The sequence below is a fragment of the Telmatherina bonti genome (genome assembly GCF_933228915.1).
Source record: "Telmatherina bonti genome assembly, chromosome: 11".
In the NCBI taxonomy this organism is placed as follows: Eukaryota; Metazoa; Chordata; class Actinopteri; order Atheriniformes; family Telmatherinidae; genus Telmatherina; species Telmatherina bonti.
In genome coordinates this window covers 16,553,744-16,579,529 of record NC_136629.1, presented here as the reverse complement: position 1 = coordinate 16,579,529, position 25,786 = coordinate 16,553,744, and the positions used below count along the sequence as shown (strand labels likewise).

Here is a 25,786-nt window from a genome sequence, read left to right as displayed (position 1 = left end):
CTGCCGTGTGAAAGTCCAGGGAAGTTTCCAATGCAAATCGGTGGAGGGGTTATTCAATTCACCGCGGTGCAATGCAAAGCGTTGTTTATGTTACTGCAGCAGCAGGAGTGGAATCCCATTTGCCCAGTCTACTGAACACAAGTGGGGCAGGCAAATGACCCTGTTTGAATATGTGTAAATCATATCATAAGCTGCAAAATCTGACGAGCAGAGAGAGGTCCTGGTAGGTGGTTTGATTCAGTGGTAAGAAATAGAAAACTGAGATGCAGAGAACTCAATTGCACTTATCTCAATTCTCACAACAGTTTTAGTCTCTCACACCACTTAGATATGATAAAATCCAAAAGCCAAATCCATAAGGCAGTGTTTAACCAGCAGATTTTGAGCTTCTTCTAGTCATTTAAAACCTCTTATTGTCACGGATGCAGACTGGCTCCAATTCACCAAGCTTTCCATAAATGAGTAAGCACTGGTTGCAAGATGTTAGCAACTCTAAACTGGTAACACAGTTCAAGACACTTTTCCTTAAACACATTCTTCTCTTATGAAAACAAAGAAAGATAAAGCCCATTTACAGGCACCTTTTTAGTTGTCACGTGCCTAAATGTGCTGATTAAACAACCCAATGCCTCAGATTGATCCCAAACAGATGAGATGTTAAAACCACCTTCGCTAACTCTAAAAAAGCGACACAGAAAACTTGAGAATAAACTCCTTCCACACTCCTCCTGCCGTTTGCAAGCCTTTGAACTTCTACCAAGGCGTGCCTTACAAGAAATCATTAAATTTCCTAAAGGAATTCCCTCGAGGAAGTAAAATGACTGCCAAGCTGCAAACTCGCTCTGTTCAACACGGCAAATCAATGAGAGTGAATTCTTCACACTAGTGTTTCCCCACACCATGAGGGATCCATCTGACAGAAGTGTTGGTGCTGATTTAGTGAGAAACACGAGTCCTTCCTGTATGAAACAGTCTTTGGATTCATGCCAAGGCAACCCAGAATAGATGACATATCACCTGTTACGCATAAAACTGTTTATCACATCAACTGAGCTTTTTTTCCCCCAGCTGATGGCTGAACCACAAGATAATCAATACACTGGAAAACACAGGATGTTTTGTTTTAGCAGAGTTAACAGAGAGTTAACTCAATGAGTTAGCACAGCGTGGCTGATTGTAGTTAACTCTAGTCGTCACTGCTGCTTGTTCCCAGCCATGCGAAGTTCAGAGTCTGATGCTTCTTTCCATGACGTCAGTCGGCAGCAGCAGCAGAACAGAGCTGGCATGAAGCTACAAGCCTGCCGGCTTCACACAGGGGCACACCTCTCTGTCTGCATGCTTGGACGCGATACGTTCCTCTAAAACAAACAAGCCTATACTGCCCAGTGCAAACAGAATTCCTCTACAACCAGGACATGCATGTCGACACACACACACTTTATGCTCAGGATATCCAATAGCATGAGTGCTAAACAAACATGAGAGCCGGAATTACTTGGCAAACATTGTGTTTGGTATGAGAGTGACAGTAACAATTACAAGGAGGGGTGAAGCAGATTAAAAAAAAAAAAAAAAGATTCAGACACCAGGAGCAGCCGTGCAAATGAGCAGAAGTTGATCTGAGTTTCATGACTTCTCAAATCTGCTGCACGGTCTCCTTTAGGAGGGAAAAACTGCTCTGACAGAAACTTCTAAACTCCTATCAGTCAGTGCAAACTGCAGTCAGTGAGGACTGTAAGCACAGAGTGGTTACAGAGGTGGGATTGAGGCTGGAAGATCTAGCTTCAAGTCCCCAGACTGTGACAACAAAGGTAAACCAATGTGGGCTCACATACAAGCCCTTTAAACCCCGCTCATAGTGTAACTAGGATGAGTTAAACGCAGATGACTCATTACTTTTAATAAAATTAATTAGTCTGACACTCCAAAAATCAGTGTAAATATTCTAAAAATTTGGAAAGGGGCAGATCATTTTCATGTCTGCACCACTAAACATGCATGCAGCAGAACACCTGTGTTACTGGAGATACTGAGCTGTAAAATTAGATACAAAAAATGAAGCTGTAGCAAAAGTTAAAGGTCAACATGATAATAAAATAAACTTATTTGCAGTAGAAAGGAACCCTGTTCTGTAATCTGCAGATTAAACTTTGGTTTTAAAAGGCTGGACGTGGCCCAAACAGCTACATACTGCAAATGCTGTTGAGCTGCAAACTGTCGACAAAATGTGGCAACATGAGCGATTTCCTGCATCACTTAGCTGCTAACATGCTTAAAAGCAACAGGAACGTATGAAAGCAAGGTAGACACATTCTCAGACTAAGCTAAAAAGGCTGTAGCACAATGAAAGCAGGACAGAAAGAAAAGCTTCTAAACAGAGATGAAGAGGTGGTTGCTGTCGCTCCGTTTCTTTTCCTCTCTTCCTCAGATAATATCCTCTCAGGTTTCCTTGCTAAATGAGCCATGCTGTGTATTCAAAACAGCCAATTTGTTGATATCCAGTTGCTGGCATGTAATGTGGTGTCATAAAACAAAACAAAGCTGTCATGTGATGGTTCAGGCTAGAAAAAGTGTGACTTCTCTGTCCTGGGATGCTACAAGCAACGCCTGATGCCACGGGAATGTGTATTATGAATATCAGTGTGCCATCAAAACAAGCTGGAAGCACTGAGTTTTAGGGTCGGACATGCATGTGGTGTTGCTTTGTGGTGGACTGGGACTCAAACAGAACTTGATGGTAATACACATTAGGGCTGCTCGATTATGGCAAAAATTATAATCACGATTATTTTGACTGAAATTGAGATCTCGATTATTGAACATGATTATCCTTTAATCTTTAACATAATTTTTTTTTTTTTTTAACATTAAACCATGACTTTAAAAAAATGTCTTTAGGATTCCACCTATTTTAGAAAACAAACAAATAACATGAAGCTTTTTCTTGACAATGTGCAAATACTGATGTAAACTGAATAGATAAGTATAAGTAAGGATTAAACAACGCCGCGCGTTGTGGTGTTCTCAACTCCACGTCAGGCATTATAACCATCTAACACACGGTTACGAGTTTGTATTTCTTTTCTTCAACATTTGCTGAAGTATAGGAACTATTTCATGTTGGCCTGGATGTGTTTTTTATGCCAAACAACCGCTGTCAGGCTACAGCGCGTTTCTCTCATTCACCTGTTAAAGACAGCTGATCCGAATCAGCTGATTAACGCGTTGCTATGGTAACGCCCTGTAACGGATGGATATTACAGTGTTTAACTCACCGAACTATGCATGCAAAAATAATGCAGCCAGTTGTCACTGACAATGGTATAAACTATGTTTAGGTGAACTTCCACTACCTACTGCAGTTATTCTACATTGACCTGCAGCCGGAGCCGACTGAGACTGGCCGCCTGCGAGTGCTTTAGGACGGGAGAGGCTCCTGCTGCTCCTTCCTTACAGCAACTGCAGAACAATATGTCCCTTCAAGTCAGTCACCAAAACACCAGAAAAGTCTCTAATAACTCCAGTAAAAGATGCTAGATTTGTCGCTGGTCACTTTTAACGAAAAAAGTCGCCAGATTTGGCGGGAACAGTGTCTGAATGAAACCAAAGCGGCTGTGGGAGGAGTTTACAGCACAGCGCTGCAATGCCAGAGATGCTCGATTAGCAACTGAAGACAGCAGGAGAGGAAACTACAAAGAGAAAAATAATCGCAGCCTTTTATTTTCACGATAGTTGAAAACCCAGATCGTAATTGAGATTAAAAATCTGATTAATCGCCCAGCCCTAAAACACATCCCTCTCTGCTGTACTTCAGCTCTCTCCAATAATACTCCAAACAGCTGAGGCTATTGCACAGAAACAAGGCAGTAACCATGGAAACCATAGTAGTAGCACTAGTTAGAGAGCTTTCACATCTCCTATTGATAGTTTTTATTCAGTCAATGTTTGAACGCTTGTTTGTTTGTTTTTATGTTTATTTCTATTCACTTTATGCCCATCTCATGCATTATTAACAGGATTAACATGATGCAGGGACATAAAATAAATTAAGTCTGATTCCAGATAAGACTTGCTGTAATGGGATAAAGAGTAAGAAGCAAATAATGTGGACACAGATTGGATTCTTGTAAATACTGCGGTATAAAAAAAAATAAATAAAAAAAACAAAAAAAAAAACAGTTAAATCTCATTGCTGCCGTGGACATCATGAGATTTAACATTAAGTTTGATTACTTAGTAACATCACTGCTGCTGATCTGAGGACACATAAAGAGGGCTCTTAAGGATCTGACAATTACATTCATGAAATCAAATCATGAATATAACCATTAAATTCTTGCCTATTAGTTCTGCATTATATTCTGTCCTGTGTGTGTCTATTGGGGGATGAGGCTTGTTTGTTTCTAGGAAAATCCATTACTGTGGCATCCAGCTTTCTTTTCCAGCTAACATTTAACTGAAAACACACTTAAAGAAAAAAGAGCAAACACATGTATAACATGATCCAGCTTGAAACATCTCAATATGAAGCACTTGTGCATTATTTCTTTAGCTGAATATTGCCTCTTAAGGCCAGATCATTAACGGTTTGTGTATGTGAATTAAATCTGAATATATGACACAGTCCTCCTACTTAAAAATGAAAGACAAATGGTCGCCTCCCGTGGGCTCACCATCTGCGGGAGGAGCCGTAGGGGTCGGGTGCAATGTGAGCTGGGCGGCAGCAAGGGGCGGGGACCCTGGCGGTCCGATCCCCGGCTGCAGAAGCTGGCTCTAGGGACGTGGAACGTCACCTCTCTGGTGGGGAAGGAGCCTGAGCTTGTGCGCGAGGTTGAGCGGTTCCGACTAGATATAGTTGGACTCACCTCGACGCATGGCTTGGGCTCTGGAACCAGTACCCTCGAGAGGGGCTGGACCTTCTTCCACTCTGGAGTTGCTCATGGTGAGAGGCGCCGAGCAGGTGTGGGCATTCTCATCAGCCCCCAGCTTGGTGCCTGTACATTGGGGTTTACCCCAGTGGATGAAAGGGTAGTTTCCCTCCGCCTCCGGGTGGGGGGATGGGTCCTGACTGTTGTCTGTGCTTATGCACCGAACAGCAGTTCAGAGTACCCACCCTTTCTGGGGTCCTTGGAGGGAGTGCTGGAGGGTGCTCCTTCTGGGGACTCCATTGTTCTGCTGGGGGACTTCAATGCTCACGTGGGCAATGACAGTGAGACCTGGAGGGGAGTGATTGGGAGGCATGGTCCCCCCCTCTGAACCCAAATGGTGTTTTGTTATTGGACTTCTGTGCTCGTCATGGATTGTCTATAACGAACACCATGTTCCAGCATAAGAGTGTCCATATGTACACCTGGCATCAGGATTCCCTGGGCCGCAGTTCAATGATCGACTTTGTAGTCGTATCATCGGACCTGCGGCCACATGCCTTGGACACTCGGGTGAAGAGGGGGGCGGAGCTGTCAACTGATCACCACCTGGTGGTGAGTTAGCTCAGATGGTGGGGGAGGAAGCCGGTCAGAGCTGGCAGGCCCAAACGTGTTGTGAGGGTCTGCTGGGAACATCTGGCTGAGTCCCCTGTCAGAGCGAGCTTCAACTCCCACCTTCAGCAGAGCTTCGAACATGTCCCGGGTGAGGCGGGGGACATTGAGTCCGAATGGGCTGTGTTCCGTGCCTCTATTGCTGAGGCGGCCAGCCGGAGCTGTGGCTGCAAGGTCGTTGGTGCCTGTCGTGGCGGTAATCCCAGGACTCGTTGGTGGACACCAGCAGTGAGGGATGCCGTCAAGCTGAAGAAGGAGTCCTATCGGGCCTTCTTGGCCTGTGGGACTCTGGAGGCAGCTGATGGGTACCAGCGGGCTAAGCGGCATGCGGCTTCGGCCGTTGCCGAGGCAAAAACTCGGGCACGGGAGGAGTTCGGCGAGGCCATGGAGAAAGACTTCCGGACGGCTTCGAGGAGATTCTGGTCCGCCATCCGGCGGCTCAGGGGGGGAAAGCAGTGCTCCATCAATACTGTGTACAGTGGAGATGGGGTGCTGCTGACCTCAACTCGGGACGTTGTGGGTCGGTGGAGGGAATACTTCGAAGACCTCCTCAATCCTACCAACACGTCTTCCCATGAGGGAGCAGAGCTGGTGGACTCAGGGGTGGACTCTCCTATCTCTGGGGCTGAAGTCGCTGAGGTGGTCAAAAAGCTCCTTGGCGGCAAGGCCCCGGGGGTGGATGAGATCCGCCCGGAGTTCCTTAAGGCTCTGGATGCTATGGGGCTGTCCTGGCTGACACGCCTCTGCAGCATCGCGTGGACATCGGGGGCAGTACCGCTGGATTGGCAGACTGGGGTGGTGGTCCCCCTTTTTAAGAAGGGGGACCGGAGGGTGTGTTCCAATTACAGGGGAATCACAATCCTCAGCCTCCCTGGTAAGGTCTATTCAGGGGTCCTGGAGAGGAGGGTCCGCCGGATAGTCGAATCCCGGATTGAGGAGGAGCAGTGTGGTTTTCGTCCTGGTCGCGGAACAGTGGACCAGCTCTATACCCTCTCTGGGGTCCTGGGGGGGGCATGGGAGTTTGCCCAACCAGTCTACATGTGCTTTGTGGACCTGGAGAAGGCATTCGACTGTGTCCCCCGGGGGCTCCTGTGGGGGTACTCCGGGAGTATGGGGTACCGGACCCCCTTGTACGAGCTGTCCGGTCCCTGTACGACAGGTGTCAGAGCTTGGTCCGCATTGCCGGTAGTAAGTCGGATTCGTTTCCGGTGAGGGTTGGACTCCGCCAAGGCTGCCCTTTATCACCGATTCTGTTCATAACTTATATGGACAGAATTTCTAGGCGCAGCCGAGGGGTTGAGGGGATCCGACTTGGTGGCCTCAGGATTGGGTCCCTGCTTTTTGCGGATGACGTGGTCCTGTTGGCTTCATCTGGTAGTGATCTCCAGCTCTCGCTTGAGCGATTCGCGGCCGAGTGTGAAGCGGCTGGGATGAGAATCAGCACCTCAAAATCTGAGACCATGGTCCTCAGCCGGAATAGGGTGGATTGCCCTCTCCGGGTCGGGAGTCAGGTCCTGCCTCAAGTGGAGGAGTTTAAATATCTCGGGGTCTTGTTCACGAGTGAGGGAAGGATGGAGCGTGAGATCGACAGACGGATCGGTGCGGCGTCTGCAGTAATGCGGGCTCTGCGCCGGTCTGTCGTGGTGAAGAAGGAGCTGAGCCAGAAGGCGAAGCTCTCGATTTATCAGTCGATATACGTTCCTACCCTCACCTATGGTCATGAGCTGTGGGTCGTGACCGAAAGAACGAGATCTCGTATACAGGCGGCTGAAATGAGTTTCCTCCGCAGGGTGGCCGGGCTCTCCCTTAGAGATAGGGTGAGGAGCTCAGTCATCCAGGAGGGGCTCAGAGTAGAGCCGCTGCTCCTTCGCATCGAGAGGAACCAGTTGAGGTGGCTCGGCCATCTGGTCAGGATGCCTCCTGGACGCCTCCCTGGTGAGGTGTTCCAGGCACGTCCCTCGGGGAGGAGACCCCGGGGAAGACCCAGGACACGCTGGAGGGATTACATCTCTCGGCTGGCCTGGGAACGCCTCGGGAACCCCCCCGCAGAGTTGGCAAATGTGGCTGGGGAGAGGGAAGTCTGGGCTTCCCTGCTTAGGCTGCTGCCCCCGCGACCCGACCCCGGATAAGCGGCAGAAGATGGATGGATGGATGGAGACAAATTAATGTGTTAAGGGTGAGCCAGGAATATTTTCTGCCAAAATCAACAGTGATTCCTCGGAACAGTAAATAATTTAGTCACTTGGCAACTCCCAATGTACACAAGCACAGTGGAAGCAAAAGAGAAAAGGAGGTTATGTGTTTGGTTATATCTAGCTGGTACAACTGCAACACACAAAGGCCCAGTTCCTCAAAAACACTATATTATGAATGAAATGTCAAGTAGAAGCTGATGCTGCATCCAAAAATAGAAACCCTCACTGTCAGTGAGTCCTTAATTCAAGAGCTCTCCAACAAGTAGTGATACTGATTTGCACTTTTCTAATGCTACAATCATAAAAGGGAAATAAGTAAGTAGTAAGTAAGTAAGTAGTAGTATACTACTACTTACTTATAGTAAGTATATACTTATAGTAAGTACTTACTAGTATATTACATACTACTTACATAGTAGTATGTAAGTAGTTCTCACTACTTACATTTGTAACGCAGCAAGATGCAGATTGCTTCCATCAAAAATAGCTTATGTGCTTATTTAAACTGCAAAAAATAATAAAAAACTTGCACCTTCAAGCTGTCTTATTGTTATTGGAAATGCATTTTATTGTGAAACGTTTGTCAGTACATAATTTCCTGGTACACTGATGCACACGAGAGACCTCTGCTTCTAACTTAGCAACTTTGGTGCTAAACTGAGATATTTGTCAGACGCTTCGAGGGAATCTATTTTAGGGAAAAGCCACTATGAACTACCAACTTTTCTGGTGATCCTGGAGACTTTTTATTGATAACATGAAAGAATGTGTGAATTCTCTCCGCTGGCAGCAGTGGCTATTGTGTAAGCCCCTTCCCTGCCTCAGTCAAAAGAAGAGGTAATCACAACCTTTATCTAATTTATTATAGACTTTATGATTGATTAATCTCAATTAATCACATTTAATCACAAGTAAGCACATTTAATCAGGTAACAATATTCTGCCCAAAAAGCAACTTTTTTTTTTTTTTTTTTTTTTTTAAATGGATTTTTGGTGGATGACTAAATAAAAAAAGACAGATATAATGTTTTAAACGTGGGCATTATGTCGGGAAAAATATATTTAATTTATATTCTGCGTAAAGAAGTAGGAAAAAAATAGAAAATCTTCCTGGCCAAAACTAAACAGACCTGAAATTAAAATGTAGTTTTAAGTAAATTAGCTAACAGCTCCATTCCAAAACATATTACAGTACTTTTAAGTAAAATACCCCCACTTCACCTGCAGCAGTGAAGTGGGGGTATTTTCGTTTCAGGTGCTGCAGCATTGAGACCTGCTTTACAGCACACACACTGCACTATGTTTTCTGCCCTTTTGAGTGTGAAGTGGTTCCACATTTGCGACTTTTTCAGTCTCTTCCTCCCCTCTTCTTCATTCTCTGCCATTAGAAACCAAAGCAACGAGAATCTTCAGACAGAAAGCAAACCGCTCGCCGCTGCTGTTTGAAATGTCCATCATCAGTCCGGTTAAAACAGTCATACTGTACAGACATACCGTAGGCGACAGGTTCTGTTTTTATATATTTTATTAATGTTTAAATATTTTATATGTTTACTGAAACAGTGATGTAGTCCCTCCGAACAGCGCAGTGGTCTGAGAATGCCGCGATGATGCATAAATTAAAATATATCATCACATGATATTAATTAAACAGAGCCTCGAGGCAAATAATTTGCCTCGATCAATTTTTGTACCCGGGTTACTCGAGTTACCAGAGTAATCATTGCAGCCCGGGTCTATATATGTCCATCTCTTGAGCAGAAGACTCAGGTTAGAATCCCACCGGTGCAATGGTGTTAGGTAATTTCATAGGTCTACAGAGAACAGATGATCCATAGCACACGTCACTGGACAAGAGATGCAAACAAGTCACTATAGGAATGCTACTATGCAAATAATACTTGAGAGGCGTTACATGAAGCAGTTGATAGATATATGTATACTTCATGCCCACAGTCTACATTGTCATCAAAAACGGAAGCTGCGTACCATACAGTGGCGGATTCCATCAGAGTTCAGTGTCCAGCGACTATACGCTAAATGCAAAGAAGGAGGACTAGTAACCATCAGGGCCACTATCTAAGATGAAACATCCAAGCTCCCAGAATACATAAGGAAGAGGGCCCTAAGGGATGAATCCCTTAGTGAATGTCTCAGGCAATGAAACCTGGAGGAGGACGAACTTAAGAAACCATCAAGGGAGGGAAAAGCCCTTACAAGGGACGTACCACTGACAGATCGCTAAAGTAGCTCATTGGATCAAGTCTTACCAATGGCTGGAGAGGGCCGGACTGAAGGACAGCACAGAGACGCTAATCATGGCAGCACAAGACCAAGCCTTGAATGTCAGGACCTGAAAGGCTCAGATCTATCACACCAGGCAAGACTCCAGGTGCAGACTGTGCAAAGAAACCCCAGAAACACCTCACACCTCACAGCAGGGTGGAAGATACTGGCAGGCAAAGAATACATGGAGCGCCATAACCAAGTAGCCGGCATAGTGTACAGGAACATCTGTGCAGAATATGAACTGGAGACCCCTAAGTCCTACTGGGAGACACTTCCCAAGGTGGTGGAGAATGAGAGGCCAAAGATCCTCTGGGACTTCCAGATCCAGACAGATAAAATGGTGGTGGCCAACCAACCGAACATAGTGATCATGGATAAGCAGTAAAGGAAAGCCGTAGTGAACAATATATCCATCCCCAGTGATGGAAATATCAGGAATAAGGAGTGTGAGAAACTGGAGAAGTACCAAGGCATCATAGAAGAACTTAAGAATGGCTGGAAAGTGAAAACAACCGTAGTACCCGTTGTCATCTGTGCACAGAGGGCTGTGTCCCCCACGTTGGAGAAGTGGTTCCAACAGATACCTGAAGAAACATCAGACATCTCCATCTATGAGAGTGCAGTCCTAGGAACAGCTAAGATACTGCATAAGATCCTCGAGCTTGAGATGAACAGCCAAATGCCCGGCCCAGAGGTGATTGGAAGGGTGATATATATGATCCTTTTTATTTATTTATTTACCTTTTTATTTGTGTTATCATGGATCATAAATTGTGGCAGTGTAAATAAACAACTGAAGGAAAATATAAACTTGGAGCTCTTCAAGATATTTTTCACAAAGTAAAGATTTTTAACAACAAATGTCCAATGACATTTGAAAATATCCTCTAAAAGAAAATGTTCTTGTTAAGTTTAAATCAGTCAAACTGAACACGCCTCCTTCTCTGTCACTTTCAGCAGCATGTTCTGACAGCAGTCAGGACGTCTCGCTGCCTCACTTCCCTTCACCCAGTGGAAAGAGTTGTGGTTAGTCAGGGGTTCCTCTGCAGATGAAAAGGTACGATATGAAACATGACTGAGTTCAACAGTCACTTTCTTTCCCTTTTCTTTTCTTCTCTCTTTTTTAATGATATGTGAAAAGAAGATGACTTATATCACTAATATCAGTCTGCTTCAAATAAAGTGTCAGTAGATCTAATTTAATTGGATCTATATTATCCAGATGCCTCCACTCTACTTCATCTATGAAAATGAAAATCACATGGAGTTTTATGAGTATTTATGGTGACATTTCCGTCGTAACAGCTGACGCTATAGAAACATACATAAACCCAGCAGTATATGTTCACTTTTCTACTGCTACAGAAAGGAACAATGCAGAAAGACTTGGTCAATTTTGATATAATTTACTGTAAAGTTTAGAGCTGTTGTGTAATATGGTGCACAATAAAGTGCATTTTGTGTGTTCCAGAAAAAAGAAACTAAATATCCTAATACCACATATTATATTACATTTAGTTTATTTAGACTTGAAATGTACAATTTAAGTAATAATTTAAAGAGAAACAAACCCAGTTTTTTGTTATGCCATACAGCAATTTAAGCATTTCTCCAATTGCACATGCACAGTGCAACACTGCTGGACATGCTTAGAGATTCTGTGCACTAAGCTGGGCATGTGGCGTATCACAAGACCTGCAGGCCTGCAGGACAGCCAGCGGCAGCCTGGTTCTCCACTCCACTGCTTTAATGAATGTCAGACTGAAGTGATTGTGTATTCAAGTCACTACAGAGCTCCACTTACCTGGTAAAACTCTCTCAGCCATGTTTTCTGTAGGTTTTCAGGCTGAAAAGAGAAAAGAAGAAAAAAAAAGATGTTAGGGAAGTTGTTAAAAATGAACAAAACAAAAAGATACAGAATAGATGTACAATAGATGCAGATATTTGTGCCAACAGTCACTCCAGTTTGATTCTGGTTGCTTTTCTGTATGACAGCTGGTTTCATTGAGCTTTACATACAGAAACTTTCTTTTCTCATTTTCAATCTTTTTCTTTTAATAGTTGCAACAAGTCACTTTTACCTCAGGCAGCACAATATAAAAACAAAAGTATAATTTCCATCCAGTCAACGATGCCATGACATGAAATAGGACGAAAATAAAAGAGGCTGCACCAACTTTGATGCACAAATGCAGATGTATAGATTAACACCAAACACTGTCATATCACAGTATCCAATAACATCATCATGCAGCCACACTGCTGACAATTTGATTTGCAAGAGTTTTCCTGAATGGGTACACCTGGAAAAGCACTTCCCAGAAAATTAACTTGTCACATACCCACACTTTCCAACTGTCAGCATTTTTTACATGCTCTAATAAAACTAAAATAGCTATATAGGTTACAATATACTATACACTGCGTGGCCGAAGAAATGGTGGATTTAACCAAGGAAATAGGTATGAGCCTACTATTACATAATTACTGCATTATCTTTCAGCAGGCCTGAAGGTATTTAACCCCATCTGATGCAGTCAGTAGCTCCTCATTTCTTAAACAACCACATTGAAAGACACATTTCATGATCGTGGAAATCATGTTAGTCTGTTTAAAAAGAGAAAAATCATTGCCATGCAACATCTAAGGAGACAGCAAAATCTACCAAAATTAGTTAAAAACTGTTCAATTCTTAAAAAGTGGAGAACCGTCATCTTACAGGGTAAAATGTGGTCAGAAAAATATGGAATAATCGAGTCATTCAAATCAAATCAAAGTACAACAGAACTCAAGGTATTAAATGGTGTAAGAACATTTACACACACACACACACACACACACACACACACACACACACACACACACACACACACACACACACACAAATACAAAGGGACTTAAGAGTTTGGGATTGAACTGCTGTACAGCCAAAAATATTATCAGTGAACCTAATTGCAAAAAAGGCCACATTTTGCTAGGAAACATTCGACTAAGACTGGACGCAATGGAAGAAGCTCATGTGGTCAGCTGAGTCAGAACGTCAGAAGTTACCTTTAAATATAGCACAATATTCAAACAACGCTGTTTAGATGTGACATGAGAATGACATTAAAATGAAAAACTCAAAATTTAAGGCAACAATTGCATGAATTTACAATTCTGCCAAATATGCATTTCCCACAAGTCTTTGCGGTTTTGCAGTGGTTTGTGATCACTGTAATTGCAGTTCTTGCCCAATAGGGGGCTCCAGCCATGTAGTCACAAGAAACTTTTGCAGAGAGAAGCACACCTGTCAGGATGTAGTTTTTTAATATATCGTCTTGTGAGGTAAAAACAGCGTTCAAGACAAACAAATTTCCATCTTATAAGTGATATCGGTGGGACGTGAGCATAATTATTTATTTCCCTGGACACAGTTTTGGACATGTAGTCAACATGTAGTCGGTGTACACAGAGCAGAGAGAACTTCTGGCTCAAGGTGCCGCTTCCAATGAAAAAACGAAAACTGAATTAGAATACTCGTTATCCATTTTTTCTTTTTTTTTGTGCAAAAAAATCTGAAAATTGATAATGGACTTTTATCCAATTTCTTGTTTTGGATTCAGAAACAAAACAAAAACAAATTACAAATGAAAAAAAAAAATACGACGAGTCTTTTTTTTTTTTTTTTTGGTTTAAATTTTGATATTTAATTTTAAATTAAAAACAAATGAATGAATGATACATGGATTTTCTTGGGGCTCAAATTGTGAAAGAATGGTTTCAGGAAGCACAAGACATCATTTTCACACATGGACTGGCCACCGAGTCCAGACCTGAACCCCACACAGAATCTCTGGGATGTCCTGGAGAAGGCCTTGCACAGTAGTCGGAATGAAAAACCGATGCAACACTGAATGGAAATAAATGTCACATTGCAGAAGCTCACTGAAACAATCCCACAGCTAATTCTGTCTAGATCAAAGCGAAAGGTGGTCCAGCAAAATAGAAGCATCTATGACTTTTTTTCTATTGTACATTCATAACTAAGATTCAAAGGCTGAGTATGGTTATCTTAACAAACAGTGTTTCAAACCTAATAAATGACAATGAGATCTAAACAAAAGACAAAAGTTAGTTTCACTAAACAGCAGATTTCGGATGCAGGAAAATGTCCTTAAACTCCAACCTACACAAAGACTGGTTGCACCAATAGTGAACTCACAAGTAGAAGTTAGTAGATACTGTTTAAACAATGAGATGAATTATCTGCTGAACTTCTGCACAAACACTCAACACATAGATATCTTGTTTTTAAAAATATATGTAAGAGATACACACACTTCATTACATATGAATGTACTGACATGAAGTTGCTTCCCTTCTGTTACATCATCTCTAAAGTGACCAAATCTAAGTCTCCAGGGGATTCACAATTCTCTCTTTATCTTCCCTTTCCCACCTTCTTTCTCACCGCCTGCATTTGAGATTCCCTCCCTCAACGTCCTCCACTTTAAAAGGCCATTCCCAAACCTGGACTTGATTTAGTCCTTACAGTGGAAACAGACACAGGACTCAGAGCAGTCTACCATTTAAGGAGAGATCTCCCCATGTCGATTACTAGGTCTGATGTGTGTGCGTAAAGTTTGTCCTCACAACACTAAGCTACAATATGAATAGAGACAGCAGATCTGCAGACTGTGTTGGTATTTGTAACAAAGTCCAAATATACAGAAGTAGGTACTGTACTCATGGATAGCAGCAGGATGTGAGACAAATACACACAACAAATAACTATACTTACTTAATCAACTAGCAAAGTAACTTCATACCAGTGTTTATTAGTGAGCGCATAATTTTTCAAACTAAAAGAAAAATGCTGATAAGTGATTGATATTTGACATCACAAAATACAAGCAGGATCTGACTACATTTCATGTCTGCCTCTAGAAAAGATACATAACAGTCTTAATGCAAATAAAAGCAGAATACAGTGGATGGCAAATCAGATGTATGTTTATATAAAAACATGACAACAACAAATTAACTACAAAGCCATGACATCATATCATCAAAGCATCCTGTCATTTGCAGCATCTTGCAGAAAAAAGCAAGACCTCCTTTTGCACTGATGACACTCTGGATAGGACGTCTCCTTTTTTGATTAAAATGTTTGGGGCGTTTAATCAACCTTTAATGAGTTTCTAGATTTCTAGATCCCACTAAATTTTTAAGTCTTAATTAGGTTTATAAAATCTTTTTGAGACATTTTTTTAAATACAAGGTCAGGTTGGTGGCCTGTAGAAAATTAACAATCAGCTGAGATTTCAAATATGGCTTTATTTCTAGCATTAAAGTTGAAAACTTTTTAAAACAGGGTTATATTGCTATCATATCTAGCAAAGACATATATTACAGTTAAAGCCTCTCCAGTCACAGACTGCCTTGTTTGTTTGACTAATTTTAGTGGTCCCCCCCGGGTATACTCTCAATTTCCCAGCCATTTTTTTTTAATAACAGTAAAAAAAAACAAAAGTAGCCCAGAAAACCCATAGACAGTAAATGAAACACGGACGGAGATTCCAGCGGTTAAAAGTGAAGCCGATGCGGAAGTGCATAAAACTGCAGTTTCCCCTTCATCCACTAGGGGCTGGCTGCAAAACAGATCAAATCTTCATAGACTCCCATGTTAAAAAGACAAACTTCAAAGCAGAAATAAACAGGTTTACAGCCTGGTTCAAAAATAAATTTTATGTTAATAGGTCAGGCTTACCTTCATGACAACTGTGAGGGGGAGTGAATCTGTGAAACTCGCCCTTTTAAAAGTAATTTAATCTCAAAGTTCAGCCTATTTAGGGGCATGTCATTTTGATTGACAGGTACACTATCTCCCGCTTCAAGTAAGAAGAACATAGAACAACCGTGGTTTTTAGCCGGTTAACAACGGGACTTAGCTTTAGCCCGCTTACCTCCATTAGCTGGTTAGCTCCTGTTCTGGTTGGTTAGCTCTTAGCTACAGAAAGCTCGGAGTTCACTCGATGTCAATCATCCACCATGACCATTTGTATTTTTCGGGTGAGACGACACGCATGCCCCTGCCAAGATGGCGATGGTAGGAACCGCCCACCAATTCAGCTCTTCAGAAACCTACAGGTGATGTCACGGAGGCTCTGCTCATCTTTTCATATATAGTCTATGAGAAGAACATTCTTTCAAAAAAAGTGACATGTAAGACTACACTGATTCATGAAAATTTTAATTTAGTTTGAACATTTTATTCACTCTGTCAATAACCTAAAAATACTTTGCTGCATTCCTCACTTTGTTTTCTGAGTATGTGGTTGATTGATCTTTATTTTTAAACGCATAAAAAAACAGCATTTTTCTTCTGAATTTTTATACGTTAATGAGTAAAAACAAAAGAACATTTTGGAGCATCGGTGCTACTTATATTTCTCTTGGATGTTTAAAAGAGCTTCAAGGACCTCTGTTAAGCTTTCTTGTTTGTTTGTTATGTTGTGTTCTTTTATTTCATTCAGTAATACCAAGCATTGCATACTGGCAGAAAACAAAAAGGTCATGTTAAAGGTTTTCTCTCTTTTTTCCAGTTGAATGGTCAACAAAAAAAAAACAGGCAAACCTTTTTATTTATCAATTCTTGGGAAGAATATCTTAGTTAGCCAATAATGAGATGGTTGAACAGGATTTAATAAAACTTATAAAAATCAAAGATCAGCAAAGAAGTTTTCAACCTTTGAACCTATAATTTTACGCATTCAGCCAGTGTTGCTGTAGACATCTCCTCCAGTGATAATTAAGATTACGTGACAACTTTATTGCTTTGGTTTGCAGTAACAGCAAGTTACTGCTTACAAAAAGAATTGCTTGCAGGTGCTATAATAACAGTGCAGTTTTTGTATTTCACACAGCACATTGCCAAACTTGGGCAAACTGTTCCCACAGTCTCTAGTTGAACCTTGGCAAAGCCAACCAGCTTTCAGATCTTAGTTTTAACTTCACAACTCCATCACTAACTATTCTTTTGAAATGAAGGAACCAATCAATTTAAGAAATTATTAATGTCCTAACTAAACAGATCAAAAGAGTAATATGTCATTTCCACAGGTTTAGCAGCCTACAAAATTTCAATTATGCTTAATATAAGTTTACATTACCCAAGGGCACCTAAATAACGAAGGACTTTGCAAGTGTGTGTGTATATGTGTGTATGTGCACCACCGTTGCAGAGTCAGCCAGATCAGACAGAGCATAGGTCTATATAAGGAAATGAGCAGTGGGCCTCATCATCAGTCACATGGATGGAGTAAAAGCTAAAGAGTGAGACAGATAAAAAACAAAAGGGATGGAGAGGTTTAAAGCAGACCTGCACCACCTGGATGCATGGTAATGTGGTAAACAAACAATTTCACGTTTACGTGTGTGAAATTTAGATGCTAATCTTCTACACCACAACATCCCGGTGATGGAATCATCCAGCAACATGCCACCTCTTAACAAATCATACAGTTATTTTTAGCTCTTTACTTTGGTTGTTTCTCCCAGGATCACTGTAAGCCATCCTTTCTGCAATATTAAAACTTTCTGTGCCCACACTCACATCTCACACACTCAGCAGCAGCTAATCTCTCAATACACTCTCTGTAAGCATAAGAGGGGTCTTTCTAAACGAAAAAGAAAAAATTGACATGAGTGTGACCATGGCAATGAAGAAATAAAACCATCACGTTGACAGTTTCCTAAACAAGTTTTTAAGTATCTCATCATGGGAATCCATGTCCTAGATCTACGTGATGTGGTGAAGAGACTTGAAAGGAAACAGCTCCAGCTGTCTGGTCATGAGAACCATCCAGAGCTTTTCTAAAACACTCAGGCTCCAGCTCTGATGTGCAGCAAAGATGGGAGATGGTTCAGGAGGAGCAGATGTTGGCTTTGGCCAGAGTGGCCCAGAGGACGCCTGGTGGGCCCTCTGAGGCCCAAGCCTTTGAGAGAAAGTGGGCTAAGAGCAGAAGGAAAGGGACGACAACCCATGTCTAAATCCATAGCCTTGGCTCTTTGCCACCCATGCCGAGCTTATCTCGAGTTAATTTGCTGTTAATTTGAAAGTGGGGCTATACCGGCAGAGAAGTAAAAATAACACCAACACCCTACCCAGCCTCTTCTCTGTGTATACCTCCTCTTCCTCCCAGTGGAACTTTCACTCACTCGGATCTCTCCACCTCCTCGTTCTTCCTCGTCCGTGCCACTGCTTAGTCGATGCCCTACTTTTCAGACAGTGTAGGGAGCTGAAACACTCTGCCGTACTGGTCTACTTACCTCCAAACTATCAAATAAGGTAACTCTTAAAAAAAACCCTTATCCTTAGTAAGATTTTATAGCAAAACCTCATGACTCCAGCCCTGCCAGCTCCTCTAGGTTACCTTCTCAGCACTTTCTAATGGAATGAGACAAAATTTGCCATTTGCAAATATTTGATCTCAGAAATGAGCAAATACAATGCAAAGTATTCTAAGCCCTGCAGTGGGGACACGAAACAAAATCTTTCCAACCAAAACACTGCCAGGCCTTTAACTGATTATTCAAAACACAGAAGTTGTACTAGGGAACACTTGAGGGGAAATACAACTTTATGTATCACATTCATTCACATAAGTGGCAACTTAATTCTTTCTCACACTTCTAAGGCGACGCGTTTGTTTTCAGCTTTCTTTTTTCCTATCTTCCTCTTTTAGAACTACTTCTCACTGCATGACTCAGTGAGACCTTCATTTCAGTTCAGATCTAAAAGGACAAAACCCGATGGAACATTGTAAATTTCAGAAACATGACAAAAGCAAATGCATGACCAAGCTCCACCAAGCACATGCAAGAAGAGGATCTGAGTGCAGCGACAACAGAAAGTCAAACTGCAAAAAGAAACAAAACAAACCTGCTGACTTGTTCCTCATTAAGAAAATGTCATAGAGCTCATTTAAAACGTGCATGTGCTAGTTTTGCATCTCAATTCTTCCTGACTTATGTGTATATTGCTTTTTTTTAGATTGAGCTGGTAGTTACTGTTTGAATCAGTAACTATAAATGTACTTCTACTCGCATGTGTACATTCAGTTTGGGGAAACCCACCTTTTCTGACAGGTGTAATAGCCGCTACCTCAAACCTGCAGCAGTTGCACCAGGCGCATGCATCATGGAAACTGCAGTTTTGACATAGAAATTATTTGGAAGATGGCCTCTAGGTAGGTTGAAGGTTAAAGGAAGTGCAAGGAGGAAGCAAAATGTGTCATTTCACTGTAACCTGAATGAACAGAGTGTTGGTTGGTCATCTGAACTGGCTGTCGAGCTGCTGATGATAGTTTGTGTGCAAACTTACACAACTTAAAAAAGACAAAGCTGAGCAATCAACATTTAAAATGAGCAGTTTTTCATTTGGTTTCACACTTCTAAAATTCATTGAAAATGAAAAACTGTTTCACATGCAGTATCAGATGGACAATTTACTAAGGTATGAATCTTGAGAGGTCACACTATTTTTTTTATGATTTAAGCAACACCATGCAACTTTCCAAACTTAAACATGTGCTTCTGACTCATTTCGATGGGACCCAAACACTCATTATTTGCATTCTGTAAGCCATTTTTGTCCTGGAACATGCAACAACTGGTAAAGTTCACATCATAACTTTGTGTAACAACAGTATCATGCTACAACAACATTTTGCTTTAAGATAGATTGATACACACCACCAACTCACTATCAACATGCTGGCAACTTTGGGTGCAAACCATGGCCAATTTATAAAAAACGACATTATTGGAGTACACAAGGATGTAACAGAGCGAGACAAAAGTCAACATCAGAAGGGCTTAGACTAGCTGTAGAGCGCTTAGAGAATAGATAGGATGCATAACGAATGATGAATAGGCCTTTGTTAGTGGGTATCACAGTGAAAATCAACCAAAGTTCAGTAGTTTAGTGGGGTTGCTGTGCAATTATGAAATATTCATCTATGCATTATGATTCTTATTGTTTGTTAGTATGACCTTTTCCCCCTGTGTGACCATGTATACTTACTACTAAATAAAAGCGTATATCTGTAACAAGTTATCAGTCCAATCAGTTTACTTATATATATTTTACTTACAAAACAAAAACAAGTAAACATATTTTACTACACTGGGAAAGAACAAACAGGAAAAATAAACATTATCCGAGCTTGTCAAAGTTGGCCAACATTATTTTTATCAACACAGAAAACTGTCATTATTGTCCACATTAATTCCATGTCTGCATCTAAGCTTCCTCCCGTGTACCCACCAATTAAGATCAACTTTGCCAAAACTCTGGGGAATTGAGAATTCAACAATCTTGAATAATTAATTTCTTTCTTATGTTGTAGATACAGAAGCATCTTGACAGACTTCCCCATTGAGTAAGGGTGCATTCACATGAGGATAGTCCGCTAAACTTGGTCCGACTGGGGACTCAGCCGTATTTGGTCCACTTAAAATGGGCCGAGACCTGTTTGTAGTCGGACCGAGTCAACTTCTTTGGTCCAAATCAGAATTTGTTTCAAAGCTCCCCAAACAGAGCACACTGTCCGAGCAAACAGACTCAGATTCTAATAAAAAAAAAACCTGATGTGAATGTGCTCTAAAACTGTCAAAACTGCCTTTTTGTTTCTCTGCTGGAGTAAACACACCAAAGCTGTGCCACTGTAGCATAGGTCACAACATGTAGTCCTTCACGAGAGGTTAGGACCTGATACACATGCTGTTTTTCTTCTTTTTGTTTTTGGTTTTACCTTGCAACGCCTCAATCAGTGCAGTTACTTTATGTTTTTTAATTCAGAATTAATCATTCAGAATTAAATCATTTAGAATTAACATGAAAACATCTACATGAAAATAATAAATCCAAATGAAGGTTTACATAAAACACGTTCTAAATTAATTCCTCCAGAACCGCGGGTTCGAAGGGTTCTGATTGGACAGAAGGTGCACGTGACGTATGACAAATACCCGAAATAAAGTTGGCTCCCAGCTTCTAGTCTTTTCAGTCGTAACTTGTAAAAACTACATAAGTACCAGTTTTGCCGCTTTTTCTTATTATAATTTTGATGTACCAGCTCAACACGAGCATACTACTTCACTTTTTGCAGCAACTGAGAAGGAGAAGAAAGATAGACCACTGAACATGGGAGGCAAAAAAACGTACGTCATTGGGACAGGACGAGGTAACGAGCATGCGCAAAACAACCAGAATTAGCTTAGATCGGAATTAAGGTTTACATGACAGAGGAATTAAATGGATCGGAATTAAAATGCGAATAAACCAGCCACTTACATTGGAATTAAGTGTAATTCCAAATAGAAATTTGCATTAGGAGTGAAGTGTTCACATGGTCATTTTTCATCAGTTTAAAGCAGAATTAACTTTTATTTGGAATTAAACAGGAATTAAAACTCCCATGTGAACATGGTAAATGAGGCCTTCTTCAGCCTCAACATTCTTCAGCCCTGCTTCATAGTGTAACGGGCTGTATAAACCAAGAACGGTGGGGGAAAGTTACGTCAAGACTGGTCCCATTAAAGACACCTGTGGCGATACGCTGGGAACACATGGCCACCACGAGCTCCCTCTCTCTCCCACCTACTTCTCACACTGAAAGTAATACTCCTGCTGTTCTTTCTTGGCCTCAATTTCATCAGTAAAGTTGTTATTTTTATTAAGCACCAAGCTCATGCATGCTCCCGTTTCTGGCCGATGTTCTGCTTTATGCTCATCACCGGCTCCCAATTCCCAAAAAGTGTTCACTTTGATGGAACAGACTTGGCAGTGTGTGAGAGGAATACTAAATAAAAAACAAAAAAAAAACAACCTGCTCTGTGGTACAGCTTGCAGCCTCCATAATTGAAAAGGAGAGTGGAGATGAGGAATCTTTAAAAAGCAACGGTTGCCTGGTTACACCTGACACTAATACCAGACTCACAGGTCCACAGCATAGAGAGAAATATAATAATAAAAAGCTATATTTGAGGTCCAACTTGCAAACAGAGACAAAGCACAACGTGGTTGCCTGTTTCCAGCTAAGTCTGCTGAACACAGACATCTAAAAGGGATTTATGTTTAAAATGTGTTTTCATCTAGATGTCTAGCCACGTTGATCTGAGCACTGTGGAAAAGGAAATTATATATTACAGCATCATAGTTAGTTAGGTAGGTAGGAAGTTCAAGGCCAAGATTTAAATGACGTTAAAAGCCACATTTTACATCGGAAAAATTTGTTCAAATCGGGTTTCAATTCAAATCAGACCTGAACATGAACCTGACAGTTATTCAGATTATGACGTGTCTTTACAAGCGTCACATGTTTAATGAGAATAAATCATGTTGACATGTGCCGAACAATCTGGCTTTACAGAAACAGCAGTAGAACAAGAAACAGTGATTTCCAATGTAAACAAACTTTATTAAGTATAAACAAAAAGTGCAATACACATTAAGGTGGGGAAAATCTAATCGAAAAATCAAAAATAGGAATTTTTTGCTTCACAATTTTAAAATCAATTTTTTTTCTTGGTTAAAAAAAACATTTTTTCAAATAAATAGAGAATACATGATGAAATTTTTGTCATTTTTATTGCTTTTATTGAGAGTGATTTATTGATGATGGTCTGGGTACTGTGTGGTCAGCTAATATATAAAAGGCATATGTAGTAATAATTTCAACCTTAATTTCTCCCGGAATATGTTATTTCCTGCATTGTGATCGGCATAACACACCCATCATGATGTGATTGAAAGTTTGATCCGAGTAAGTGTGATCAGATCAGAATCCTCTGATTAGTACGTTCACGTGAAGCATTTTTCTTCAGATCTGGTCTTTAATCTGAATAGTTCTGCCCACACATGTGCAGGGTTTCCACGTGTTTCAAGTAGTCAGGAGGAAAAAGAGCTGTCTTTATTTTCCAAGTTGCTGTTTTTGGTGTCATTAAGCCGTCTCTATTGCAAGTATTTCACTTCCTGAATGGACCGCAGCTGCAACAGCAGTCCTTGTCCCGCTCTGAGCTGGAGGGCCAGTCCGAGCACAACTTGCACCAGGTGGAACAGTGGTTCCTGTGCTGCAAGTCACGCCGACCAAAGCTGCAGGGCAGAACAAGGACGAGTCGCCATCTGCAGCCTGAGCTGGAGTCTATAACTGGGTAAAGAAACACTGAAGAAGCTAGATTTCCATTTCTTCTTTCATTTTCATTCTTTCATTTACTGGAGCCAACATCCATCATGTGGAACAACTTTTATAAAATAGTAACAACTTCCTCTTAGAAAGTCAAGGTGTGTTGTTTTTTTTTTTTTACCAATATACAAATAAATCAGCTACATCAAACATATTCAAATAAGTAATGGTTGAGACATGATGACATCTATTTTTTCAGATAACCACCTAATTTGCCTTGCAAAGAGAGACCATAAATCTGACTATTCTGATAATCAAAGCTCAGAAAAAATCTTTTCAAAGAGAATTCCCCCACTGCTGTAGAGTCATGGTACATTCATTCATTCATTCATTTTCTAAACAGCTTAATCCAATTCAGGGTCGCGGGAAAGCTGGAGCCTATCCCAGCTGGCTTTGGGCGAAAGGTAGGATACACCCTGGACAGCTCGCCAGTCCATCGCAGGGCCGAGTCATGGTACAGAAGAAGCTTTTTATGTTCAGGACTTGCATTTTGGGGGTTTTTTTAGGGGTTGAATGGCTCATTGTAGGGGTGAGAAAACAGAATCGAAAAATCAAATATTGTGATTTTTTTTGCTTCACAATTTAAAAAAAAAAAATTTCTTGTGAAAAAAATTTCTTTTTCAAATAAATAATTCATTAATTTTTTTGTCATTTCTATATTTTTATTGATCTTTTGACTTGTCTTCTTGGGCATTGTAGTAGCAGAATGATGGTCTGGCTACTGTGTCGTTTTTTTCCTAGTTGAAATCAAGAGAAATGACGAGCAAAAAAAAGTTTTGTACATTTTTTTATTTTTTAATCTACAAGAATCAGCAATATCGAAGAATTGTGAGAATTGGCATGCAAAAAACTGTAATCGAATTGGGACAAAACCATATCGTCACAGCTCTAGCTCCTTGTGTGTGTGTGTGTGTGTGTGTGTGTGTGTGTGTGTGTGCGTGTGCGTGTGTGTGTGTGTGTGTTGACAGGCTATTTGAAAAGAGGTTATTGGCTTTCAGGGGAGCAAGCAGCAGACTAAAAATACCTTGGCTGGATGGAGATGGAGGCTTGTTGCTGAGAGAGGGGTACAGAGGAAGAAGAACTGGTTGATTGGCTGGCCTTGTGTCCTTCAACAGGTTGCTGATGAAAACGACTCCCCCTCCCATTTGCTCTGCAGAGGGCAGATGACGCAGAGGTATCTCCCCTCTGTGTTTTATGCAACGCCACATCAAAGAGACTCATTAAAGAATTAATTAGAGCAAACCCCACACCAAATCTCTGAATTAGACTGAGGCTGGCTCCTCAGAGATGCTTTCATCTTTCAAGAGGACAAGGTGTGGAGGAGGTATGGAGGGGCGTTAACGTGTCAGGATGCTTCAAACGAAGAGGCTTCTGTATCATCAAGTAAAGGGATGCCTCCAAGCTCTCTTTGCCCACATAGTTCAAACATTATCATCAAGAGAGGGTTACCTGACGGGATCCAACACAAAAAAACTCATCAGTGTTTGGGTGGAAACTTTTTGAAATTGTATGCAGGATTTGACCTTCCTTCAAAGTTTACGGTTCTTAACTCAATCACTTCATTTACTATACAAACAGTAATAAAGTAAAGTATTGAATTTTTTAACATATTTTTGGTCTAGACGAGGTCTTGCGTCATTTATCAATTCAATGCACCTCGACTCGGACTTATACCAAGACTTTGCCAGAAGACGATGCTGTCCTGGCCAGAATGTAATCTATGTAATCTAATGTAATCTATTAAAGTGTGATGGCGATTTTATTCTGAGCGGCTGTTTCAAAGCAGCATACAGCAGGACTCCCTTCAGAGCAACCTCATACAGTCTAACACTGGAGCTATGTCGGTCCACTGTTAACCTTGGAATACACTCTGAAGTTTCCAGTTTGCCCTGATCAACTATTGCCGATGTGACACCATGACGATATGTCAGGCCTTGACCGCATTTAAACAAGTATTTGAACTAATTTAATTTCTTGTTTGCGTTTACAAAGTTCATATTATTACGGCGACTGTTGGATTGAGAATAGAGTATCGATTCTAACAGATTTTTGATTTATAATCATTCCACATGAGTAACAAAAGGTGCTAATTTCCCAATTTCTTCTATAAGCTAAAAAGAACTGAGATATTATTAGAGCCAATTCGAATTAAATTGCAACAGACAAAACTCTTGATCGTCATTTTTCTTCATTTCAATTAAGAAAAAACAGCACAGTTACCAGGCCATCATTCTGCTGCTATAATGCCTGAGAACACAAGTAAAAAGATCTATCAAAATAATAAAAATGACCCAAAAAAATTCTAATGGATTATTTTTATTATTTATTTAAAAAAAAAAAAAAAAAAAATTCACAACAATATCGATTTTAAAATTGTAAAGCAAAAAATCCTGATTTTTGTTTTTTTTTTTTTTCGTTTCAATCATCCACCCCTAATACTATGACATGGAAAAAAGTAATAATTATTTTGACTATTGTTTCGACCAGTACCTGGTAGTGATGCCTAACTTCCCCCACAAGGTGGCTGGCATTC

At 41.1% G+C, this 25,786-nt stretch overlaps 1 protein-coding gene across 2 annotated transcripts in view; it reads right to left on the bottom strand.

Moving 5' to 3' along the window:
• Positions 1-25,786, bottom strand: part of inpp5a (inositol polyphosphate-5-phosphatase A) — a 171,225-nt gene that overhangs the window by 107,619 nt on the left and 37,820 nt on the right. For both annotated transcript variants that reach the window (XM_079249303.1, XM_079249304.1), the window contains exon 2: positions 11,826-11,867. In XM_079249303.1, the coding sequence (XP_079105429.1) occupies positions 11,826-11,867 (42 nt within the window). The remainder of the gene's footprint in view (positions 1-11,825; positions 11,868-25,786) is intronic.